The sequence below is a fragment of the Haliotis rubra genome, unplaced genomic scaffold (genome assembly GCF_003918875.1).
Source record: "Haliotis rubra isolate DU_JTF1 unplaced genomic scaffold, ASM391887v1 Scf142, whole genome shotgun sequence".
NCBI classification, from domain to species: Eukaryota; Metazoa; Mollusca; class Gastropoda; order Lepetellida; family Haliotidae; genus Haliotis; species Haliotis rubra.
Genome location: NW_025765359.1, coordinates 617,120 through 643,264, shown reverse-complemented (window position 1 = coordinate 643,264; position 26,145 = coordinate 617,120). Strand labels below are relative to the sequence as shown.

The 26,145-nt window shown below is 36.1% G+C and overlaps 1 protein-coding gene across 1 annotated transcript in view; it reads right to left on the bottom strand.

The window, feature by feature from the left end:
• LOC124269101 (twitchin-like) overlaps window positions 1-26,145 on the bottom strand; it is a 164,493-nt gene that overhangs the window by 75,776 nt on the left and 62,572 nt on the right. The window contains 11 exon segments of the mRNA XM_046704118.1: window positions 991-1,053; window positions 1,055-1,131; window positions 1,946-2,213; window positions 5,216-5,398; window positions 8,828-8,925; window positions 12,357-12,362; window positions 13,645-13,703; window positions 14,759-14,804; window positions 15,349-15,588; window positions 16,593-16,686; window positions 24,943-24,953. Of these exon segments, the coding sequence (XP_046560074.1) occupies window positions 991-1,053; window positions 1,055-1,131; window positions 1,946-2,213; window positions 5,216-5,398; window positions 8,828-8,925; window positions 12,357-12,362; window positions 13,645-13,703; window positions 14,759-14,804; window positions 15,349-15,588; window positions 16,593-16,686; window positions 24,943-24,953 (1,145 nt within the window).

Here is a 26,145-nt window from a genome sequence, read left to right as displayed (position 1 = left end):
TCTCAAGTACGACGTTGAACCCAATTTCACCTCACCTTATCACTGAATTGTCTAGTCCAGGTTCAAACCTCTGTAAAATAGCTGGAATATTGCTGAGTGCAGCATTACACAACAAACAAAACAAAAACATGGCATTCTCAGCCAAGATTGCACTTAGGGCATAAAACTCCTTACTCAATGGATAGTATAATTTTACATTTATCCCAATTTAGTGAAAAAAAATTCTATTCACTATTGATCATGGCAACAGACGAAAATGCTTCAAGTCAAGTGTTCTGTTGTCAACACTTTTTTTGTTGTCTTTTCATATTCTGTTGTTAACACATTGCCCCAGCTCCATGGGATCCACTCCATATGAAAATACATTTTATGCCAATCAGCCATACCAAACTTTAAGTGTTGTTGTGTAGATGAGATGCTACCTGCATATTTGGACATTATTTCAGAAAATCACCAGGACAAGAGAACCACATTCTCATCATTATTGCTTAAAGATATCCACTATGATGTTGCCATAATTTGCTACAAATATTTCATCGGTATGAAATCAGAGTTTTGTCAAATCAAAAAAATCAGCGAAACTGCACTCACAATAATGGTTTTGAATGCCCTTAAATGTCAATAATAGTGATCGTTTTCATCATTCATTGGACATATTGCACTATCTTAAATATTGATGGTTTCCTGTTTAATGGGGGCGGTGGGGTAGCCTAATGGTTAAAGCGTTGGCTCGTCACGCCGAAGACCCGGGTTCGAATCCCCACATGGGCACAATGTGTGAAGCCCATTTCTGGTGTCCCCCGCCGTGATGTTGCTGGAATACTGCTAAAAGTGGCGTAAAACCAAACTCAGGCAGTCAGTCAGTCCTGTTTAATGCTGCACTTAGAAATATTTCAATAAAACTGAAACTATGAAAGTGATCTGAATGAATTATTCCTTTTCAACCAAAACTATCATCATAAATTTTTTAGTGGTATTCAAGAATGTTACCTCCAGTGCTTCATCTCCCTTGTACCACTTGACCCTGGCCCTGGGGTCAGAGATGAAGCACTCCCAACATGCCAGCCTTCTTCCTGGTGATCTCATGGTGCTGTGGCAGCTTCTGAGTGAAGTAGTACTCAGGCTCCTTGGCTGCAAGGTCAAGGTCACATCACAATTAGCCAATCAGAAAGCAGCTCTCTGAACACTGATTTCCCTTTGTTAGTAACATGCTTGGATTTAGAGAAAGCATTAATATTCTGATCACCATTTTGCACTTTGTTTAATTGGGTGTTTACTTAGGCAAATATAAAACATTAATGCCAGAGGAAGACTTGTCTTCATGTCTGTTGAAACAGATTCCACTGGGCATAAACTGTGTACCGGTACATTTTAGTCTCATGCAATGTGTAAATTCTAGGATCAGACGGTACCTCTGGAGTTAGTTTGTGTAGCATAATCTGTAATGAATGTCTTTTGTGTCTGATGGGATAAATTCAAAGGTGAAAAATATGAAAAACATCCAACCCAATTCTTTTCGCTATTTTTTTTCTGGATTATAGTGCCAAACTCTGCTGTGTTGCTTTTGTAGTTTAAGGATTTTTGTGTGATTTTAATCTAACAATTTTCACTCAAAATCAATGACAATTTTAATAAGACAAATACAAATGTGCTGCCTGTCAATAGTTAAAGCCTCACCAACTTTCAAAATTTACTCTGGGCTGCTAGCCCAAGACCACTAAACTGTGGTGAGTCCTCAATTAGGCGACAATTAGCTCCTAAGGGCTATGGTTCCGACTCAGACCTCAATGCATCAAGTTCAATACAAATTTGAACTGAATAAAACTGACAATTAAAAATATTTTTACTTCATTTAGGCAGGACTAGCTGCAAATGCTGATGACTAGAGAAATACTGTTCCAACTAGTTCTTTGAAGTACCAACAAATATTTGTAAGAGTTCTCACCTTCCACATACAACCAGCCTGAGGTGGTGACGTCGTTACACTGACATGTGTACTTGCCACCATCTTCTGGCTTCACGTTGTACAGCTCCAGCTTGTACTCATGATCGTCATTTGTCAAATGGTATTTGTGGCCATGGAAAATATCCATCTTGTTCTTGAACCATCGCACCTGGGCATTTGGTTTGCAGAACTCGCACGAAAAGGTAATGCGGTCCTTTCCTTCAATACACTTGACATCATCCAGCTCCTTTAAGAACTTGTCTGGCTCCTGTTGTCAGGGAAATAGGTTTTTACTGTTTATTGTGTTAAAATTGAATTCAACTAATAATATTGAGGAGGTATTTAACATGAATGCTGTTTTCTAAATCATAACATGTCTTACGGTGTTCTGGTGATGCCAAATATTTAACATTTAAGATTTAAGAAACTATGAATATAAATTACAGCAGATGAATTTAATTCATGATATTCCTAACAATTCAGCACTATATATATCATTGTATCTTGGGAAAAAAAGATGTTTAATTTAATCAGTGTGATTTCAAAATAATACATGTAATTAATTTAAAACTGATATCTGAAATCTCCAATAAGGTATCACTGTGATTGTGCTATGGTTCTTTAGATATGACAAAAACAAGAGACAGTCGACTCTCAATAAGTTGCAAGCCAAGGGTAATCTAAAACAAGGGTGTACAACTTTTTGAAATAGCAATTTACAAAGAGACTCACACTGATAGTGATTATCACCAAAGGCAGCTGATACAAATCAGATTGTACATAAGGGACATGTCATTCATGTACATGAGGGACATGTCCAGGGGTGGAAATAACCCATTGCCCGACGTCCGAGTCAAGTGTTTTTTTCTGTAGGGCAAGCAAATTTGTATATCACACTGTACCGGTGTCCAGTTGACTTTCCAATGTTAATTATGTTGTTTAAATCAACGAGAAAACGGCTGGTATAGTGGAATAATTATCAGGGCAAGTGATTTTACATGTGCCACTGTTCCGGAGTACACTAGCAATTTTAAAGTTATTTCCACCCCTGATGTCTTTCATGTACATAATGCACAAACTCATGGCATGTCCCTTATGTATATGATGATGATGATGATTTGGAGATTTAACGTGCGCTTTATGACAAAAATACGCATTATGTTGGAAAGTCCATATCAAATCTCCAAATCATCACCATCTTCATCATCATCATCATGATTTACATAAGGGACATGTCTTTGTGTTTGTTTGTATAAGAGATGAGATGCTAGGTACTCACATTAACCACAGTCAGCATTTGCATAAAATAACTGCATCTGGTTTGGTGATCAACTTGCCATTATTAATGACTCAAAGGACCAATAAAATATTTATCAATTTCCATGATACAATGCAATTAACAATGAACATCATATCTTATCTCCCTTTTCATTTTTTCTAATTACATGGTTTCTACTTAATGAGATTCGACTGTTTTAGATTTTGCAATATTTCATTTATCATGTGCTTGAGGACAACATTCTGTGCATCAGGAATTCGATACTTTCTACAACCAGAAGGTATAGAAGCTGAAAGTAATTGTTTACAATAAAAAAGCTTTGTTCTAGCTAACTATATACCAACATGCATTCTAAAACTGAAAATCATTTTCCTAAAGTATTTCAATCGTGTAAAATATTCCATATACAAACATGAGCGACACAGAGTTACCAACCCTGCACCAAGGACACACCACAAACTACGGCAATTAGAAGTTGAATACAATATTTTAAAGGTATTAAGTGAGCAAGTGTCCAAAACACTTGCAGTCATGTTTTAACATTAAATTAAAAAATTATTAACTTGTTCCAGATTCATATCCTCTCCAATCAAAATTTTCAAAGTATCAAATGATATCATTGAAAACTACTTTTATCATACGGAAGTTATATTTCCAAGATGAATTAGATGGCTTAGCACATTGTGAAAATTTTAAACCACTCAGTAAGGTGAGCTGCTGTACCTTGAGTATTTAGACTATTGATGTCATGGAGTATTACAAGTACAGTGTACTCAGCAAGGTTGGTATCTCTGATCCTGCTTACCTTGTACACAAAACAACTTCCTGTTCCTTCAAGGGAAATAACTCTTCGTGCACATATTTTTTCACAATATATATCATAAAAACATATTCATCCATGCACAGTTCAATCTGTTCATGCAACAACCTTTACGCACTTCATAAACCTTGGCAGCTTCATTCAGATAATTATGAATGGTTATCATTGCATGCTGTTTCCGATACTTACTGATCCAAAGAAACAGACAAAATTAGTCGTCCTTTGGTAAAGAAACAATTGCAGAATATATGAGACTTTGTCAGAAGAAGTATGAGCACAGTAAGCAGAGTGGCAAGTGGTCAGCTTTCATCAAGCTCTCTGATTTTAAAAAAACTTCATTGGTTTCCAGTACATCAGTGCATCAACCCATGTCTGTTTTGTCAATCGGTGCAACTTTCAAACAGCTCCATTATATTTTTGTGACCTTCTTCAACCCTAAACTCCATCTTCCCATTCAGAATCTATTTCTTGAGCCTAAATTTAAACTTGACCCTTAAGTTAAGAAGCCTTCTCTTATACTGCAGCCTATAAATTGAACAATCTTCCCCTTGACCTTCAATTTTGAACCTTGTGAGAATTTCCCTTGAACCATCTCATCCTCAAAGCCTTTGACTGAAATTTACCTTTTCATAGTATACATTAAGCATGAAGTCCAGCATATGAAAGTAATGGATACTTATTATCATTATCATTAATATAATCTTCCCCCTTGAACTTCGCGACTCTGCAACCTTGTGAGAACTTCCCTTGACCCATCTCATCCTCAAAGCCTTCGACTGAACTTTGCTTTACTCTGTATGCTTTGAGTGCGATGTCCAGCATACAAAAGCAATGGAGACTCATTATTATACAAGCATCTCTTCATCTCTTGCTGCATCTTGGTGATGAAGCTGATGGCCTGATGAAGGAGTAAGTGTACAGATATGTTAGTAGGGTCTATATGTGCAGAGTGGAATAAGCTGGTGACATCGACAGCATAGTATGAAATAAATACAGCCGACAACATCAACTTCAGTTAGTCTTTGACTGTGAATTTGTGTATAGGTGCAAAGGGGTTGTTAGGTTAGCTTTCTTGACATATATATATATATCGTAGAAATTTCTCCAAATGAATACACTGTTAGTTTTTGAGTATCTAAATATGTTAATTATTTTGTCGATATGTTTATACCTCTTTAATGACGTGTCGCTTTGACAGCGTAGGCCAATCAGGAATACATTCTGCTAACGATGCCCTACGCATTTGCATTGATGCCCTACGCGTCTGCTGTTCGAGGGCTTCCAGCTTTTCAGCAGAAACTTTCTTTACGGGCGCCTCCAGCTCAACTGACTGTCTGCGAGCCGATTCCTTCTGCTATTGACATTAACAAGACAATCTGGTTACGCTTCATTATCACGCATATTTGTGCTCTTCCGAGCTGGGTTAGTAAATTTCATTTTGACTGATCTTCAGCTAGTTATCCTGAAATGCAAGAAGCGCAGGGGCATCTTTTAGCAGCGGCAGCAATGTTTGTTTTAAAATTATAGGAATATTTTCAAATTATTCAAATGAAATTACATAAATTCAGAATGATGAACAGCACAATTACTTACATTATATCACAAAAAATGTTATTTCAATACTTTTTAAAAATAGTTTTCAAATACTTTTTTCAAAATCCTGAAAAAGAATCAATTATAAAATCTCTACAGGATGATTCTAGCTGTTTCTAAAAGCTTACATTTTAGACAAACAGACAAACGATCTAAATGACAAATATTTCTGTTCTAATGCATCTACTACACTACATCCCTATTATCCCTCAAAATGTCACGATCATCAGTGATGAGGGAAAAGCTATTGCTGCATCCTCAAAATTGAGGGTTGGGGACATCCTTTTAGACATCAGCATCATTAAATCCTAAGGATGGCGATACAAAGATTCTTTCGCTCACACACAGAAAGTTGAAGAAACAAATGATTCTCATGAAAGGAATTTTGATCGCTATACCCAGTGTTGATCTTTTGATCACATAGAACAAAGATCATCTTTTACATCTTAGAACTGAATAACAACACATCCTTCAAAGCATGAGCTCAAGAATCTTGTATACCCTCATAAATGAAGGTTTCCTGAAACCCTCATAAATGAGGGCTTCCTGAAAGAAAAAATGTTTGGGCCAAAACGATAGTGCACATATTGTAACAAGGCCACACACCAAAGAGAGGTATGCCCTTCAACTAGGCCAAGCACTCTAGGAAAAGAGAACACTAACACACGTATCATATGATCACACACCAAAATTGGGCTAAAAACATGAAAAGCCAACATTTCTAAATGCCTATGTAACATGTAGCCCTAGTCTAGATTTAACCTTGTCTAGATCAGCATATTCAGTTGATACTTCTATCCGCTCCACTTTTTCACGTCGAGTGTATGAGAACCTTTCTCTTTCATAGCGCTCCTTTCAGAGTTGAAAGAAAACAAAAATATGTTGGGAGCTTTGTGTTATTGGTGTGGGAAGTGATATCATTGGCAAGCTGCATCAAAACTGAGGATGCCGAGTGAGTGAGTGAGTGAGTTTAGTTTTATGCCGCTTTTAGCAATATTCCAGCAATGTCTGACTGCCTGAGTTTGGTTTTACGCCGCTTTTAGCAATATTCCAGCAATATCACGGCGGGGGACACCAGAAATGGGCTTCACTTATTGTACCCATGTGGTCCAGCAATGTCACTGCGGGGGACACCAGAAATGGGCCTCACACATTGTACCCATGTGGGGAATTGAACCCGGGTCTTCAGGATGACAAGCGAATGCTAAACCACTAGGATACCCCACCGCCCCTGAGGATGCCGAGAATCACAGAAGCATATGGGTGATGGGTACGCACTAACATGGCAGCCTAGTTGAAACCCATGCAAATTTTCCAAAATGATTTTTTTCAATCTTTTCCCCTTTTGATGCAGCTTGCAAGGGCAATATAGAATATTAATAATCTCTTTGACAAAGAAATCAGTGAATTAAGTTGCACAAGAGTATTAAAATATTATATATAAACATGGATATGTTGTAGGTATGTTGTTTGATAAATAATAGTTTCTTACAATAAAGCGGTAGAAGAAAACAAAAAAAGAATTCTGATTTTTAATAAAGGTGAAAGCATTGCTAAAGTGTGAGTTCTTACTGAAATAAAGGGTGATGTGCACATGAAAACACAGTGATTAAACCACATGAAAACCAAGTGAAAAATTAAAATTGTAAAATTGTACAACTGAAAACTGAAAAATATTGAAAGGTTAAAAAAGGCATATGTTATGGTACCACAAATGGGAGTTTGGATTGGGCACATAACTGGAATGTGAGGGGAAGATATACGACACAAGTATGAATATTATAAACCAAAATCTGAAATAGTAATGGAATATGACGGATATTGAGAAATAAGACATGTTAATGGCACTGCATAGAGAGAAACGGAATGTGATATAGCATGTTAATTCTGTGGAATGGAATCAAACTTTTATGTCATATATCAACCTTGAATGTTATTCAGACCAAATCTGAAAAAGCTTTATCACTGACAAGTGATGGAAATCACAAGCTAAATTAACCTTGTGGTATTTAATCAATTTGAAGAAAACTATTCTAAAATTTACAGTTTCATCAGCTAAATAATGCTTCTGTCTTCTAATGCCCCATTCCACAGAACCATCTCAGCAATAAGGCGATTGTAACTTTATATTTTAACATTGGCTTACAATCACTGTACTGCTAAGATTGCTTTGCAGAATGGGAATAGGACAAAAATAATTTAGCATGAGTTTGTATTTCTCATTTGAAAACAAAAGAGCCATAAAATATGATTACCGTTATTTTCAAGTTATCATTAGTTTTAGACAAGTATGATTCCATTGCACATACTGGTCTTTGCAACATTACAACATCTGCTTAGTATGAGAGATATATATTATTAGATGAAGGCAAAGCTCCCATCATTGATTCAGCTGGAACCAGTTTGTTGAACAGTTTGCATGCCGCCCTTACTGCTCAACTTGTGAATTCATCTATCATTTTTAATATTGTAGTCACTGATATAAAGCTGTAGCTCTCCTGGTTAAACAATATTACAATTAATTCAAACTTTTCAGAGTCATCTTCTTAAAACAGCAAGATTGGAATCAATATTAAATATAAATTTTATCAGGGACAAATTAGGATATTTTAAAGTGTGAGGGTTCAATCTTGTCAAACTTTCAAAATATAGACAGAAAAGGGGCTCAAATATTGCATTTCACCAAAATGATGGCTAATGGCAAAATATATTTACCAGGTGAGCTAAATTTGTCAGGAGTTATTATACCATTATCACCTTCTTCAACATCTGAAAGTCACATCCATGAGGTTGATACAGTTTGAATAAAATATAAACATGATATAGACAACTCTTTAATTAATATATAATACAAATCTATAATAACATACTATTTTTTCCAAATTGTACTTAAGCAAAAAATTGTGAACAACCAAAAAACTTACTATAAGACCAACAGATATGCTGTACAATTCTAAATTCTATTTTATGTACTAGTATTCAGCAATTTGAATAATAATTTCACATATTGATATGTAATTAACCAGTTATCTTCATTCAACACCATATGAAACATGGCTGTGTTTATTTGAGGAGGGCAACAAATACCGCAAGAATGTTAAGGGTCCAATTGTAAGCATCTGTGCTTGGATGACAAGTCTGGATCCACAGCAAATCTGAATCCCAAACTGCAAACAATCTGACTACTTGCCTTCTCCTCCTCACTGTCACTTCCTTCTGCCTTCTCCACCTTCTTCAGCCCCTTCCTCATCATCTCGATCTGAGACAAGCGCCGGCCCTTCTTGTCCACTAGCCGAGAACAATTACATCAGTTAGTGACGATCCAAATTATAATTAAAGGTACAACTGCTATTTGATATAGAAAGGACTAAAAAGGTTTTCCTGAGAACTGACTATATACCTTTGTAAAGTTTCAAACATATCCAAATATAAAACATACTTTACTATTGTCTTTACTATTGTCTGTATAACTCTGTATCAATGTTATAAGAGGTTGTTGTCTAAAATGATATGGATTCAATGGGAAAATAATGATATTGTACTAATTCAAATACTTGGTTTAATGGGGTACTAGATTAACTAGTGACTTTCTTACAAGTCTAATTCTGTAATGAGCTACAATTGTGCAAGTCTGCTTAGTGACATAATTAATGGAGAAACGGTGAAATGTAAACATTTCAGTTCTTACTTTTCATCAATATGTGACATAATATGTTCAATAACTGGTCAATATTTTCAGGTCATGAAAGCAAAATGGTCAAGCACTTTGTTGCAAATGAACCAGCATAAATAAATCACTGAAATGGGATAAAAATTATTAATACTAGTCTAAATGAATGTACAGTGGTATGGGATGGAATGTGAAGATCTAGACTGATGGTACGATAAAAGAATTATGCAAATTGATTTGATAAATAAGTCATGGGAGGAATGAGTGTTTAGTTTAATTGATGGATGATAGCAGGACGAAAAATGTTTCTATATGTCAAGGTCACTGTGGTCAAGGGGTCAAGGTCTTTTATGTGTCCTGTCATCAGAAAAAGTACTTTTTGGCGAGCACAGGGAAGTATTGTCTAATTCTTTCCAAAATGTGTCTTAGGTGAAATATTTAATACAACAGCATTGTTATTCTTAAATATCAAATTGAATATAACCACAATATGTCTTGATTGTCTGCCGAAATAGATCAATTTGGAGTAAAGGACAAAACAGTTGTGTAACGATAAGATCAGATAATGCAAAAATCAGTGTTGAACATATTTTGGTAAATCTTTTTTGAACAGCAGCTTTTAGTTTTTTAACCATTATCTTTACTATCATATTTCCCAAAATTCAGGTAAAATTTTTTTGATGGAGACCAGATGCAGAAATAATTGATTTTTTAAGAAGCTTTATTCAAAATAGAAGAATGTCTGATGTTTGATCAGGATATGAAGTAAGAAGACTATAGTAAATTTTGTTTTCAATGCTGTGTCAATAGCAAACTTACATTTTTCTGGTTGACCTTGAATAATATTGAAACAGTCTGTGCCCTAAACCTGTGACCTTATACTTCTAAGCATCCTTTTCCTTAAAGTTTATGGTTTTCCGAGTTCACAAGAATCAATAGAATTCTGCTACACTTGGGCTTCAGACCAGAAGCTAAGGTCACAGAATCAATACGTTTATTTCTTTAATAGGCCAACAGCCAATATGACAAAATACATTTTTACATAGTTTCAAAAGCGCATTGCCAACATTTACAAAGACCTTTCGTGACAAAAGGCAGCACTAGAAAGAAGATAACACTCATGGATAATTCAAATTATAGTTTTGCATAACCTGAAATATGTGATAAACAAATTTGGTTAGGTTGAAGGTTAATACTTCAACTTTGGTTTGTAAAAGATTTATAAACTTCATCATGTTTGGAGACTTGTATACGTCCAGAGGTATGTAGCAACGTCTAAATGTCAAATAGTTAGGACAAACTATGATAACATGATATTAATCCTCTATGTCATTTTTCCAAAAAGGACATAATCGGTTTTCTAAAGCTAGTTTTAGTCGAGCCCATCTTCCTTTCTCAATCATAAGTGAATGAGAAGATAATTGTAGTCACAGACTGAGGAAGTTGAAATAACTATCAGACATCATCTGTTCCTTTTCATATGCAAGGATTTAGTAAGGATCATCACAAATAACAGGGCTGGCCCAGTCAGTGTTCTATGTTGTTGTTCAATGTAAGTACTACAAGGATGAAGATGGCCAACAGAAAACACTTTAAGATGGCGAACAGAAGGACAACGCAACAATGATATGATGAGATTACAAAACAAAACAAAAATATATGAAATATGGTTACCACCCGATGTTGCCAACATCATTGCCAGTATGACACTGACTGTTACTATGAGATTTAAATAACTTCATGTCACCATTTTAATGATCAAAAGAAATTCCAACAATTCCAATGTTGTCATATATTTATGAATCATTATCAAATTGTGGTGACATCGAGTGTTGATGAAGAAGTGGCACACTCTGATCTAATGGTACCATTTGTTATAATGTTGTTACTAGACTGACTGACTGATGTTAGTTTTACACCGCTTTTAGCAATATTCCAGCAACATCACAGCGGGGGAACACCAGAAATGGGCTTCACACATTGTATCCATGTGGGGATTCGAACCCGGGTCTTCGGTGTGACGAGCCAACGCTTTAACCACTAGGCTACCCCACCGCCCCTGTTGTTACTAGAATTAAAATATTGTAGAGAATACTGACAAGGATTTTGAAATTAGCTAGTCTAAATGAAGCCAACTTTATGTCTTTCTAAACTTTCTACTTAAACTCAAGAAGGTTTATGGCTTTAAAAAATGCAATCGATCTTGGCAATATGGCAATCTTGTTAGAAAGATTAACCATTACTATTAAAATCAATGTTGGCAACATGACCATCCACCATCATCAGTGTTGGCAACATTGTAACAATGTAACATTAAAATTGTTGACAATTACTATCAACGTTGGCAACATGGTATTGTAACCGTTACTGGTATGTTACATGGACACAAAGTGACAATAGTCAGTATAGTGCATATTGCCATTAGCACCACCAACACAGACAACAACATATACGACATGTATTATATACAGAACTGGTCAGCTGCAGTACATATACATAATAAGCTTATCATAGCTGGAAGGGAGGTTTTATTGGAGGTATATAACAGAGTCATTCAATATTATTTTCAAAAGATGAGAAATATTATTTTTAATTAAAACACTGTTAGAATTAGAACTAGAGTGACATTTTGTAAATGTGATTAATGTGTAATTACAACTTCTTGTAACTTCATGATTATAGATTTTGAAAAATTGATGTATAATTTATGAATTATTCAAATATAAGAAAGATATTGCATTCAGTTTTTCCTAATCAAGAATATTATTTGTATATTTTTGTAAAGAGAAAATGAGATTCATAATATCAGATTCATTAGTAAACATTGTTAAGGAGAGATGTCAAGAATATTTAGCAGATTAAAAAGATTTGAGAACAAGATGAGATTCCAGATAGTGCACAGAAATGTCGAGGTTTAGATGGTTAGAGATAGGGCTATCAAGAGGTGTTATCATGTTTAGAAAAGAAATATTGGCTAATGTCGCAGCTAACTGAATACATCAACAGACATATAAGCTACAAACATACAGACAGACAGACATATAAATACCTTCCTCTGGAAAAAGGAAAAAGACAAATGAAATATTATGTAGTTTTGTGCATTGGTGAAACAGTACACGCAAAACTTGCTTATTTGAATCAAAAAGCATGAATATTTCTGTGATAGCTATTAGCGTGTTGCATATTTAGTGTTGAATAGCATCATGTGGATTATGCTGCAATGCATTGTGTCGTGAGCATGACTTACATTGTGTCAAACATTAATATTGTGTTGAGCATGAAACACATTGTGTCAAACATCAATATTGTGTTGAAGACATTATTTTGAATATTCATACTGTGCTATGCATAAACACATTGTGTCAAGCATCCATATTGTCTTGAAGATGAACAAATTGTGTCAAATATTCATATTGTGCTATGCATAAACACATTGTGTCAAGCATCCGTATTGTGTTGAAAATGAATCACATTGTCTCAAACATCACATTGTGTTGAACAAAACACTTTGTGTCAAACATCCATATTGTATTTAACATGAACACATTGTATTTAACATGAACACATTGTATTTAACATGAACACATTGTATTTAACATGAACACACTATGTTGAACATGAAGAACACTGTTGTGAACGCACAGACACATAAACAGAGAAAGTACAAAAACATTTGTGACATTTAAGGACATAAATGGAAATGAAAAACTTTGAGATGTCCATGGCAAAGGCTGCACATATACATATATACTCACATATTGTGCAATGATGAATTTGTGACATACCAAACCAGTGGGCATTAATCATAACTTTGGCAAGGAAGAATAATAAAACAGTAAGAACATCCAGTGATATTAAAACTGTTAAAGAGTTTCTTTACAACGGCTTATAGCTTTTATCTGATATTAGTAACTGAAATTTGCATTGGTAAGCAAGCAAAATATTGTTATAGATACTCAAAGATGCTTGTAATGGAAAGAAAGAATTCAAATCTTGTGTTCCAAATGTTAATTAGAATTGATAGTACTTAATCCAATCTTCTGGATAGCACTTTGAAATCTTGGAAAATAATCATTTTTAATTATCTGGTGAAACAGATTAAACTGGGTCCAAAAGGCAAAGTAGTTGTGAAAGTATGATGGAAGATTTAAAGCAGATGACACCAGGTGTTCACGAGAGGTAAAGTATGTCACAAGATGCATGGTGAGACACAAATCTTAACCATGTTTCCGGGAAACAACAGTACGTCTGTGTGTCTTATGATGATAATTATACACATGTGATGTGCATTTTGATCACTGCATGACATGAGAGTTCATGAAGGTATCGGAACTCACCTGGTTTGAGATTTCCCCAGTCGACGCCGTCATCCTCCTCCTCTTTCTTGCCCGTGTCCCTGAAAGGATTCATAGGAAGAGCCATCATATTTTGAACAATCAGTATCAGAAAGGTTTGACTGACTGAGGTGAGGTGAGGTGAGGTGAAATTGGGTTTAACGTCGTACTTGAGAATATTTCGCTCATATGACGACGTGCATGCATGTGTATGTGTATGTGCAGCTGCTTGTACTAGCCCAGACTTAAGCTGGTTTTATAGTGCTAGCCCACTGAGATACCATGTCGCAGTGAAGCATGAATACCCCACTCAGACACATTATACTGACTCCGAGCCGACCAGTCCTTGTTGTACCCATTAATGCCGAGCGCCAGGCAGGGACCAACAAGTACCATATTTTAACGTCTTTTGGTATGACGCGGTCGGGGATCGAACCCGCGACCTTCCGTTCTCCGGGCGGACGCTCTAACCACTACACCACGGAGGCGGTTTTGACTGACTGAGTATGGTATTATGCCGCTTTTAGCAATATTCCAGCAATATCACGGAGGGGGACACCAGAAATGGGCTTCACACATTGTACCCATGTGGGGAATCAAACCTGGGCCTTCAGTGTGACGAGCGAACGCTTTAACCACTAGGCTACCACACTGCCCGAGAAAATTTTGATGTAAGGCAGGTCTTTAATGTTTATCACTTTGGTGAAGCATACAAGCATAGTGAGTGAATGAGTTTAGTTTTACACTGCTTTCAGCATTATTTCAGCAATATCATAGCAGGGGATACCAGAAATGGGTTTTGCACACTGTACAGATGTGGGGAATCAAACCTGGTCTTCGGCATAACCTGTGAACACTTTAACCACTAAGCTGAAGACATAAAAATTTAATCGGGGAAGCCTTTGTTGGACAGCTTAAAGTGTTATTCAGGGCGGTGAGTTAGCCTAGTGGTTAAAGTGTTTGCTCATCACGCCAAAAGTCCGGGTTCATTTCCCCAATGTGTGAAGCCCATTTCTGGTGACCCCCCACCATGATATTGCTGGAATATTGCTCAAAGTAGCGTAAATCTCAACTCACCCACTCACTCACTAAAGTGTTACTCCCTTTAGACTAGTACCTGTGTTTCAGCAGAGACCGGAAATCCAGGGCTGAATCCTTGGGATCTAAAATAAAACATATTAATCATGTTTACTTCATAAAGATAGAAGTGTTTAAACTGTAGCATTTCAGAAACTTTGTTTATATTTTGTCATAATGAAATGACATGATTTGTCCACAGCCATATAGAATCCTAATAGGCATGTCTCCTGATATTATAAACATTAAACTTCAAACCAGCCTTGATAATCTGCAAAAACAGATTACTTTGAATATAATTTACATAAATCAGATAAAACATATATATTCTTTATGCTCACTGTTTATAATGCTCTTGAAGCCACAGTAATGAATGGGACCATAAATGACTCAATTTTACAATAGCTTACTGGTGCCCATAACAAATATACTGACATCACTTGTGAAACAGCTTACCCTTAACAAACATTATGACATCACTTGTCAAACAAATGTAATGACATCACTTGTCACACAGCTTACCCTTAATGAACACAATGCCATCACAAGCATAATGACATCACTTGTCAAACAAACATAATGACATCACTTGTCAAACAACGTAATGACATCACTTGTCAAACAGCTTACCCTTAATGAACACACTGAATGTTGCCTCATCAGTTTTCATCCCATTTTGTTCCAGGACAACAGAGTATTTAGCCTCATCCTGGATGCGAGTCTTCTTGATCTCGAGATAACAGTTACCCTTTTCTGCCACAATGCTGGTCCTTGTGTCTTCACGCACCTCTCTTCCTGCTCGGAATATACGCACACTTGGTGGGGGCTTCCCTTGAAGGTCCAGCTTGAACTGGACCCTGAGATCCTTGCCTGTGTGAGAAGGTCGATACAGTGTGGGACTAGATATCGTCGATATACATATTTTGGCAGTATTAAGTACCAACAGTAATGTCAAATTAAATATTTAAGACACACATCAGTCAAAATTCCCTTTGTAATATACCATTCAGTAAAATTCACCCTTGATTAGTTTGTCAAATTGCCCATTCCATGTATTGTTTGTTAATATTAATATTGAAAACACTCATCTGTCAAATTCACTATTCAGTATACCAGTCTGTCACATTCACTGGTCCAAATTCCCCTCTCTCAAATTCACTATTCAATATACCAATCGGTCACATTCACTGGTCCATATTCCCCTCTGTTAAATTCACTATTCAATATACCAGTCTCTCACATTCACTTGTTCAAATTTCCCCTCTGTCAAATTCACTATTCAATACACCAATCTGTCACATTCACTAGTCCATATTCCCCTCTGTCAAATTCACTATTCAGTATACCAGTCTCTCACATTCACTTGTTCAAATTCCCCTCTGTCAAATTCACTATTCAATACACCAATTTGTCACATTCACTAGTCCATATTCCCCTCTGTCAAATTCACTATTCAATACACCAATCTGTCACATTCACTGGTCCATATTCCCCTTTGTCAATTCACTATTCAATATACCCATCTGTCAAATTCACTATTTAGCATATTCATCAGTCATATTCACTATTTGATATACCCATATGTTAAATTCTTTATTCAATATACCACTGAGCCAAAACCGCAAATGTTATCTGGTTGAGTTTTTAGAGAAAACGGGGCGGTGCCGAAGACCCAGGTTCGAATCCCCACATGGGTACAATATGTGAAGCCCATTTCTGGTGTCCCCCGCCATGATGTTGCTGGAATATTGCTAAAAGCGGCGTAAATCCAAACTCAGTCAGTCAGTCAGTTGTAGAGAAAACATTTACTATCACTCTACAACTGTTTTGTCAGGTCAGTGCTGTCAAATGAGTTCTTTCAATGCCATACTAACCTTCTTGTACCACAACATTTCCAGGCTTCTCTGCCAGGATTGGTCCATCGCTTTTCCCCTTTGCCGATTTAGACATCCTCCTGCTGTCATCTTCCTGTTTAGGATATCATCAAAGCACGTTGTAGTACAACCACAAACTGTTTTCTTCAGTGACATCACTCTTTTATTGTTGTACTGCACTCAGCAATATTTCAGTTATATGGCAGCAGTGTGAACATAATCAACATGGACAAGCCAATCCAGTGATTGATATAATGAACATCTGTCTACACAACTGGGATACCATGACATGTTACAACCTGGTAGCCAGTCAGATCATTTATTTCTGAGCCTGACTAAGGGCAGATGACAATTACATATTTCCAGCACACTTTGGACAGTTAAGAAAGAGAGTCAGTACCTCTTTACCCAGTCCATATTTACCCTTAGTTTTGTGAAGTTATTGAAAATGATAATCCCTTCAATTGCAATATATATTGTAGGGGCAAGTTTGTAAGAGTAGCATCATGATGAAAAGCTGAAAATATTATTATGAAGCTCATTCTTACCACACTTCATGTTAATCTGTAATAAAAAACGAACAGTAGAAAATACTGCCACAGTAAAATAGTTAGACAATGGACACTCTTTGTGGAAACTTGTGATAAATGGATTTCATTTGATAGTCATGGTATTGACATGTATTTAAAGAAAAACATACAATTTATGTCTTTCTCACAAACTTAAACTTAATACTGTAAATAATTTCATTTTGTGTCACCATGAAAATACACATTATTATGACATCTGTAAGATTTTTTCCTTTTACCAACATGACTAAGCTTATTTTGACTCCTATCCAGTTTAAAACAAATTGTCTTCACTGGAACTGGTACCTGAGATATTCATGCTAGAAAGATTTAATTCCTTATCTGCTTATATGCACCATGGAAAACTAGGGTCCAGTTTACTAAAAATCATAAGCATTTAAAGACAGGCAATGGAATTTAATGTGAAAAACCCACGCTTGCAATCTCTGTTGTGCTTTACACAAGCAAAACCAATCTTGTTTCAACTTTCACATTTAGTGCTTGATATAATAATAGACATTTGGATTTTTATACCTTTAAAAAACTGTAGTATGGAACAGGAGAGTTTGACAAACACTCTTGGTATTTGTGAAGGGAGTTGTGTGGAAAATACGAGATATTTCTGGTACCTGCTGGTAACTGATACTCCTATAAGAAGTTGGCAGGAAAGCAGCATTAGGTTTGTTGACTCTATAACCAGCGTGGAGAACATTGCTGAGAAAATCGACTACTTTGCCATGCAGAGATTAGAGCATCGACATGATTGGTGAAGTTTTTGTGAGACACAGACATTTTGGTCTCCTACAAACCTGCGGTAATATATTCTTAAGAACTGATTATATCTGTAAAATGAATTTTGTGGACCCCAGCTGGGCACAAGTCCAAATCGTATCATTGTTTGCTTATATGTTGCATAGAGCTGTGTTTCTGGAATGGGATGTCTTAAAGGTAGTGAAGTCTATGAGTGCAAAAGTAATCAAAAACGATTTTTCTGTGAATGTTAAAGGCCAGAAGAGGCTTGTGTGTTTTGACTAATTAATTGGTCCGGGATTTCTTTCTTGTTGAGCCAGCATCCATCTCACAAACAACATTCTCAACATAACAAATCCCAAGAGCTTAAAAATAATTTTTCTTGGCCATAGGATTTTAAAACAATGTTAAAACGCTATAAAGCTTTCAGCTATTCCTATTTTTAGAGAAATAAAGGTTGAACATTTTAAACTAATTATAACATGAGGAAATGATTAGTCTGATTTTGACGAATGTTTGCTGGTAGGATTTCACAGTGTAAGCAATCATGATAACAGTTGAATATCATGGGAATAATTGTGTTTTTTCACTAACTTTGTTCTTTCACAACAAAAACTTGCATCAATATTCATTGACATAGTCAATGATGCTTTGTCATTAAATTCCGTTTTATGCTGTAACCAAACAAAAACGTCACAGTTGCTACATCAATATAATTGTGTATGCAGAGTTTAACAATTATTCATCCTCGTTAGGTTCATAAGTACATTTCAGGTCTATAATGTCAAGAATAATTTGGTTTCAGGAAGGTAGCACATGTTTCCCTTGTTAAGAAATCGTACTTGTGATGTGGAGGCAAGACAGATATAGTCTGATCGAGACCACAAGCGCCCACATTCTTGAAGCCAAGCCAGAACAGCAACAGACTCCACAGACACATGCACGCATGGCCTCCTTATAACGCCAGCTTAATTATGTCCATATTAATTAGTGTTGCCATTCATACATATTCATTGCATGTCATTAGCAAAACTTAATGTTGCTGAAAACCAATAAATGGTTTAAATGTTTTTCTCAACTCTTCAACTCCTCATTTTGCACCACAAGAGCTTGGTTTTCAGTGGCAATGAGTTTGTGTTTAATTCGTTCAATGTAACATCGAAATTCACACATTCCAAAGCTAACTGAACATTTAGAGATCCATTGTACGTGCTTCACTTACTAATATTGATCCAATATTTATGGAAGTTGACTTTTTTTCATGATTCCTATACTATTGCTTTTTCTGGCGTTTTTGTTTGTTTGCAGTGGTAACAAAAATCAATCAGACCAATAATCCCTGTCATAACATCAGTTTTTGTTCATTAACCAATACATTGATCCAATAAGTATGCATATTGAAGAAGATATCTGATAAGTTTGGGCTTAAAAGTGTTTTGCAGACTTTTGATAACACCCTATGTGCTTGATATATTTGTGCAAACATAAATCATTTTATGTCAGTGTGCAAATTAAACATACAGCGACACAGCGAATACATTTCTATACTTATTTGAAATCACCCAACTAAAATGAGAATTTATAATATGTAAATATTATATTAATTTAAACTAAAAACGCATTAAATGACCAAAGAGTGAATATTTACTGAAAGATGGTTTAGAAAAGAAATCAGGTTCAGACTAGATGTATCATATTTATTATGTATTGATTTTATAACCAGTCACAATTTTCTAATTCATCATGTAGGCAGGGTATACATGTACTTTTCACTTAGGTCAACATGACCTAAACAAATCCCTGACTCAGCAATAATTTACTACTTGGGAAAATCATTTACATTTATCACTGAAAGAGCCCATCATAAACTGGGTTGTTCCTTATCCTTGCACTCTTCATTGCTAAGTTGCATATCACTTGGCATGTTTGCATATGTTAATGACAGGGAGGTAAATATAGAAGAATATGTCCAAATTCTCCTTGCCAAATACTCCAAATAATCATGATTAACATCAACAACTAAATTCATTATGACGCAAGTCCTCATTTTAAAGGTATGTTTCTGCCATTTCTGTCAGACGTAATTGGAACTGAGATGAACTCAAGCATTAACTAAAGATAGTTCCAGTGTAAGATGGAACCACATTCCTTGGGTACTGTTCTGCGTCACTTGTACTGAGAAAGACTGAAGTACAGACTATTTTGGAACACCCATTTTCCAAACTGTTCTAGAACACAAGAATATGTCTTCCTCATCAGAGGTTTAGCCAGGGACTGTATACGCCCTTCTAGCTGCAATGAACCATCTCATGTTCCAAACCTACAGTAGAGCATATATGGCTGGTGCTATCTTACTCCTAGCTGTTTCAAGAAATTACATTTATGATCCATTAAGAGGAAATGCTATCAAATTACTGCTGGAATAAGTGGCTTTGTCCCTGAGGCTCACTGAGGCCAAGGAAGAGCTCTACTCAGAAGTATTAACCCATTCTCTGCTCAGTTGCCAATCCACAGGTGCTCAAATTCCTGACAATGCTATATGCCGAGCACTGAAATGGCGAATGAGAATTTTTGTACCACAAATTTACCTTTACACTGGGTAATATAGGAATAGCAATGTTTATCACAGGACCAAATGCACCTGTTTCCAAACAATGTTGTTATGCACTGTAGCTTACCTTAACCACTGTGAACTTTCATAAATATATTAACTGATCTCGGTTTGATTATTTTAATTTCAATTTTTTGTAAGAGATTTGCATGAGTACTATTCGGAACAAAAACAATGGCTATATATGTATATGTATATATGGGCCCAGGGATTGAAGAAGGTTCTCAAGGATTCAAAATTCAGAACAAAAATTCTCTCATTTTTCAGCATAAGTATGTTTGTAATATATTACAAGGTAATTCTAGATTCTAAATACAGATATATCTATTACGTACAGTTTTGCGTAGATCACAAACTAGAGGGAATGCCCGCTTGACCTAGTCTTAGGATGCCATGCACAAAGGGATGCTTATCGGATGACCCAAATGCCCTAGCCTGAGGAAACCATACGAAAACGTTAAGTGAACCCGATGGCCAAAAGGCCCAAGTCTTAGGACACTGTGCACAGAAGGGATGAACACCTGATGACGTGATACTCTGATGATACCACACACAAAAGGTAACTGAACCTGATGGCCCAAGAACTTGATTTTAAGATTCCATAAGCTAAAGGGATGGTTTTCAAGGACAATACCAACCTAAATTCAACATTCAACAACAGTATTCTCTGAGTGGACATATGAAATTTGACCTGAAAAAAGAACTAGGTGCCTGAGAAAAATTAGTTAAATATGTCACGATGAAATTGCTAAGCAACGGCCATGTAGAAGTTGATGATTGATCGCAATGGCAACGACTGTACACCTCACTGGTCAGCTGCTACTGTATCCAAGTCTTCTACATCCTCAGTGTGGTCCACATCCATTGAGAAACATGGCAACAATCCTGTTCTGCTGCTTCAATTAATTCAAGCATAAAAACAACCCTGAAAGAAGCAGGTTCATAAATGAAAGATGACATTACCTGAACATGATGAATTTTGATTTGTGGGTACATCTTCTTACAGTGTAGCTGCGATGCTGACTGGATGAAATATTCCGTATGTTTAACACTGAGGCAAACTCCAGTAGAAATGACCTTCTTGTCTAACAACTATAGTACGGAATACATCCAGTTTAGATCCGTCTGTGTAACACTTGGCAACACAATACTCCAATTACGTTAACATTTCACACTTTACGCCAGTAATAAGATGACAGGCTAGGGGTAGCTTCATTCATCACAAAGCCCATTATGTAATCACAGGTAGCTTCAGTTTGGCAATACATCCAAGATGAGAGTGCAAGAGCGGATGACACCCACAGTCAAAGGTATCCAAATCTAAGAAAATAGCAAGTATACCTTTAGGAACTGGATTAAAAACAGAAGGGTTGAACTACGAAGGATGGTTCTTCCAAGACACTATTCTCGTACGGGAACTAAGGGAAACCTTGAAGAGGCGTCTGTTTCGGAGTGTGTGAAAGATCCGAGTGTAGATGCTGGACGAAGAGACTGTTTTCTGACGTCACAAATACAAAGTTCATCTTTTATGGCGACAGGCAAAGAACACACATTGGCGATCCTTTCCTTCATATTTTAGTCCCTTGTCTTGGCACTTGGTATTTCAATGATTGAGTTGTTTTCCTTTGCTTAAAACAAACATTCAGTCTGTGTTACCTTGGCAACAAATTCTATCTTCAAAGAAAGAACACCATCGTGTAAATGTGCCACCATAAGGATATTAGGCAAGCCATTAAAGCTATGTCAGGGTAACACTTAAGTCATACACATGGGTATACTTCGATACATAATATACAAGTCACGGCAGGTCAGTATCCAGAGTGTGTTTTCAGGGAGGACCCTGACACAGTGCAGTTAAGAGACATTTTGGTAATGAGGATATTTAGTGCTAACAAATTAAACCTTGGATCTGGTTCATAATGTCTTATGTGTACTTCTGAACAAGATGTAAATATGCAGAATAAGTTAGCTCAAGCAGAGATATAATAGCGGTAGGTCTTGACGTAATTACGTCACAGAGGTACAAAAAGCAGCATTGATGGATGGGTTTGAAAGGTTTCAGCCATCTTCTTATATTTTCATGTTCCGTAACTTTGATTTTTAAAATGAGATTACCTCGTAGAAATGGCTTGCACCATGAACAGTCGTCAGAGGAGAAAACCACTAAATTAAAAACATTCTCGTAATTTTGAGAGGCTTTAATGTTCAACAAACCGATGGCAGATGGATTGTAAACATTCATGATGGTGTACCCACGCCTTTCAACATCTGTACTGAAGTGTAGTTGTCTGCGGTGGGTGTGTTTGAAGACGATTGATGATGCATAGCAACACGTATAGCCACACCTCCAAGACATGCTTGCAGTTCCTTAATGTGTCCTTTATGGATTGTCAAGATGATCTTGCCCCATGGTTGCACATAAATGTGTTGCTAAGCTAGTTGTATCGCTAAGATGACCTTTCTTTACCAAACCAGGGCATACACAAAGGGAATAGGTTTTGACTTTAAAGATACATTTCCAAATGCGCGAGGCTGATTGGAATTATGAATAAACTAGAGCAATCATTTGGTTAAAAATATTCTGAAATGATTTTCAGTCCTTGTTCTTAAAGATATAATTAGTAAATGATGATGCCATCCAAAAGATCTATGAACTTCCGGAATACAAAAAGATGGAATAACCCGTGGTGCCAAAGATAATTCTTTGGCCAGTTATCGAGAGTCGATTATGAACATAATTCTTTCACTCTTAAAATTAGTTCCTGTATCGAAAATGAAACTTCATCATTGCATTATTTTGGCTGAATAGAATGTGTTGGTGACTTTGAATGAAGGCATGTTTTGTGTAGGTAAATCCACTGGTATAACGTATATCACTATCTGCCAAATTGAGACACTAAGAATAACCTACAGCAGTAAAAAACAACTTAAAACCAAACATATTACAGTTTCAAAACTTGGCAATCAGATGATCAGTAGCATATCTTCAGCAGGTATTTGAAGTTCAGTCAACAGAAATATTCAATTACTTTCACACACTGCAGGAGAAAAAGTTCAAATCATTTGTGTTATCTAGCAACGGCAACACGCGAGGCACGAGATTCTCCATAGAGACAGTCAGTCATCATCACCATGCTGAATCCTGAATACCGTGCCAACTGCTCGTCTTGCGAACTTCTTGCACTTAGCGCTGTCGCCATCGTGGCTAGGTAAGGCACGCATCTGCTCCACTGTGCCTTCTGTAGGGACTTGGGTCTCCCGGGGACACCGTGCTTTAGTGTAGGGTCTTGTGTGACGTATGAAGGATGCTCCATGAAAATGATGAATCCATGAATGTGAATGATGAATCCATGAAAACTTACTACTGAATCCATTAAAACTGATTGATGAATCCATGAAAACTAAATATTTAATCCATGAAAACTGAATTGAGAATCCGTGAAACTGACTGTTGTATCCATGAAAACTAATTTCTGATTCCATGAAAACTGACTGATGAATCCATGAAATCTTAATATTGAATCCATGAAAATTGAAAGAAGAATCCGTGGATGTGTCACACTGGCTGAAGGTGATGAACACTGAGAGAGATGAGCTGATGGCACACAACTGCAGGATTATTTATGGTTCTTCTTTTTCCTTAGCATGGAGAAATATCATTTGGAAATGTCCACAGTTAAAAAAATTACCATTACTTATAATGTATAATGCTGAAAGGTTATAAATGTTTGTTTTAACCGGACCAAATATGGCCATTCTCACAAAGAGTATCGGTTATTCTACACAACTAGTGATGAGTAAACAATATTGTGTGTTCCTTACAACAATTGACAATGGGTGATATTACTGGGTATCTGATACTACTATTGATGAGGGGCAATAAGGTATTGGGTATTCCTTACAATAAGTAAAAGTGGATAATACGGAATTGAGCATTCCTTACAACTAAACATAATAGGTAATAGGTTTTTGGTTAATTATTACAGCTAGTGATAATCTTTGATAACGTATTGTGTATTCCTGAAAACTAATTATTATGAGTGACAGAGTATTGAGTTTTTCTAGTATTAATGAAAGGACAGATGAAAGGATGACTGCATTACATGGTGACGAGTCGAGTGCCAAGTACAGTCTTGTCACTATTCTTTATGACTCGTTATAAAGAGAAATATCGCACTGATTCCTTACATATTTTGATCTTGTGAAATCGGTGACGAGTCGTTTGTTACCTTCATAACAAGCATATATGACCGGTTGTATTAATATATTAAGCTTTATAAAATATTTCAGCTTTTCTCATTGTGCTCTCTACAAATTCCACAAGTATCAACATGATAAATTGCTGCTATTCAATGTACACATTTGTAAAGAAGACGTGATCATATTTGATATATTTAATGGGTAATAAGAAGACACTTACCCCTGCTTTTCCTGTGAAAACAGACAAAAAAGAACATATTTAGTTTCAGAGGTAGACATGATAATATTCAAGTTATTATAAAATTGTTTTGGTGTTAAATTTAGACTACACATAAAGCATAAATTATTGTCAACCAGGAATGACTATTAACCTTAGGAGTCGTTATAAACATGCTCATAAAATCAATTAATGTTTTATAGTATTGCATAGCATGTGCATTAACATATGGTTAATATGAGAATTTCATGAATATTGTAGAAATACTTGATTTTCTTCAGTTATGTTTACTATCTACAAGCTACAACTAGTCCAAGCATAGCTAACGCTGTCTAAGCTTTATAGGTCTATCTACATTTACCATGCTATGGTGTTCAGTGCAAGAGGAACAATTTGTGCTGAAAATGAAGTGGAACGTTAGACACATAAACAATACCACCTCACCCGAAGGACATGTGTGGTCGAAGTATCAGGAAATGGACCATTAGTGAAATGCATTCATTTTAAATGGACGTTTTAGCTCTAAATGAGATATTTAGAAATTTATCTTCGATTTTGAAAACAACAACATGGTTTGATTTTTGTGTCCTTCAGGTGCAATGAATTACCTGAAAAAAAGTTTTGTGACGCAGCAGCAGTAACAGCAGCAGATAACGACAGCACTGCTAGACAATAGTACCTCACGGTGCTGTACACAGTACTGGGTGAATCACATCACCATGGACATCTCACAACTTACGTACACACCAGCTCTGACAAAGCTTTCTCAGGCATGACAAAGTAATGTGCGATGTTTACACATGGGCAAAACAAAACGAGACGGGTCTGGGTTCCTTTGGAACGCTAAATCTGACATCTTGTGAAAATATTTTTCCAATGTTTTTGTGCACCAAATCGCACTGCCTATGAAAATATTTAACTTGTTTTACTTGAACATCAGTTCATGAGCAAATATATTTCCAAATGTATCTTTAAAAATATATTCCTTTCATACAGAATGAAAACAAAATAGTATCAACATTGACTAAAATAGCATCGACATAGAATCACAAAAGTATCCAAACAGTTTCAAAAGAATATTGTATCAAAATAGTATCCAAATAGGTTAAAAAAGATCAAAGTAATATTAAGATAGTTTCCAAATAGTATCATATAAATCTAGCTTCAAATTACTGTCCAAACAGGATCAAACAGTAAATAAAAGAA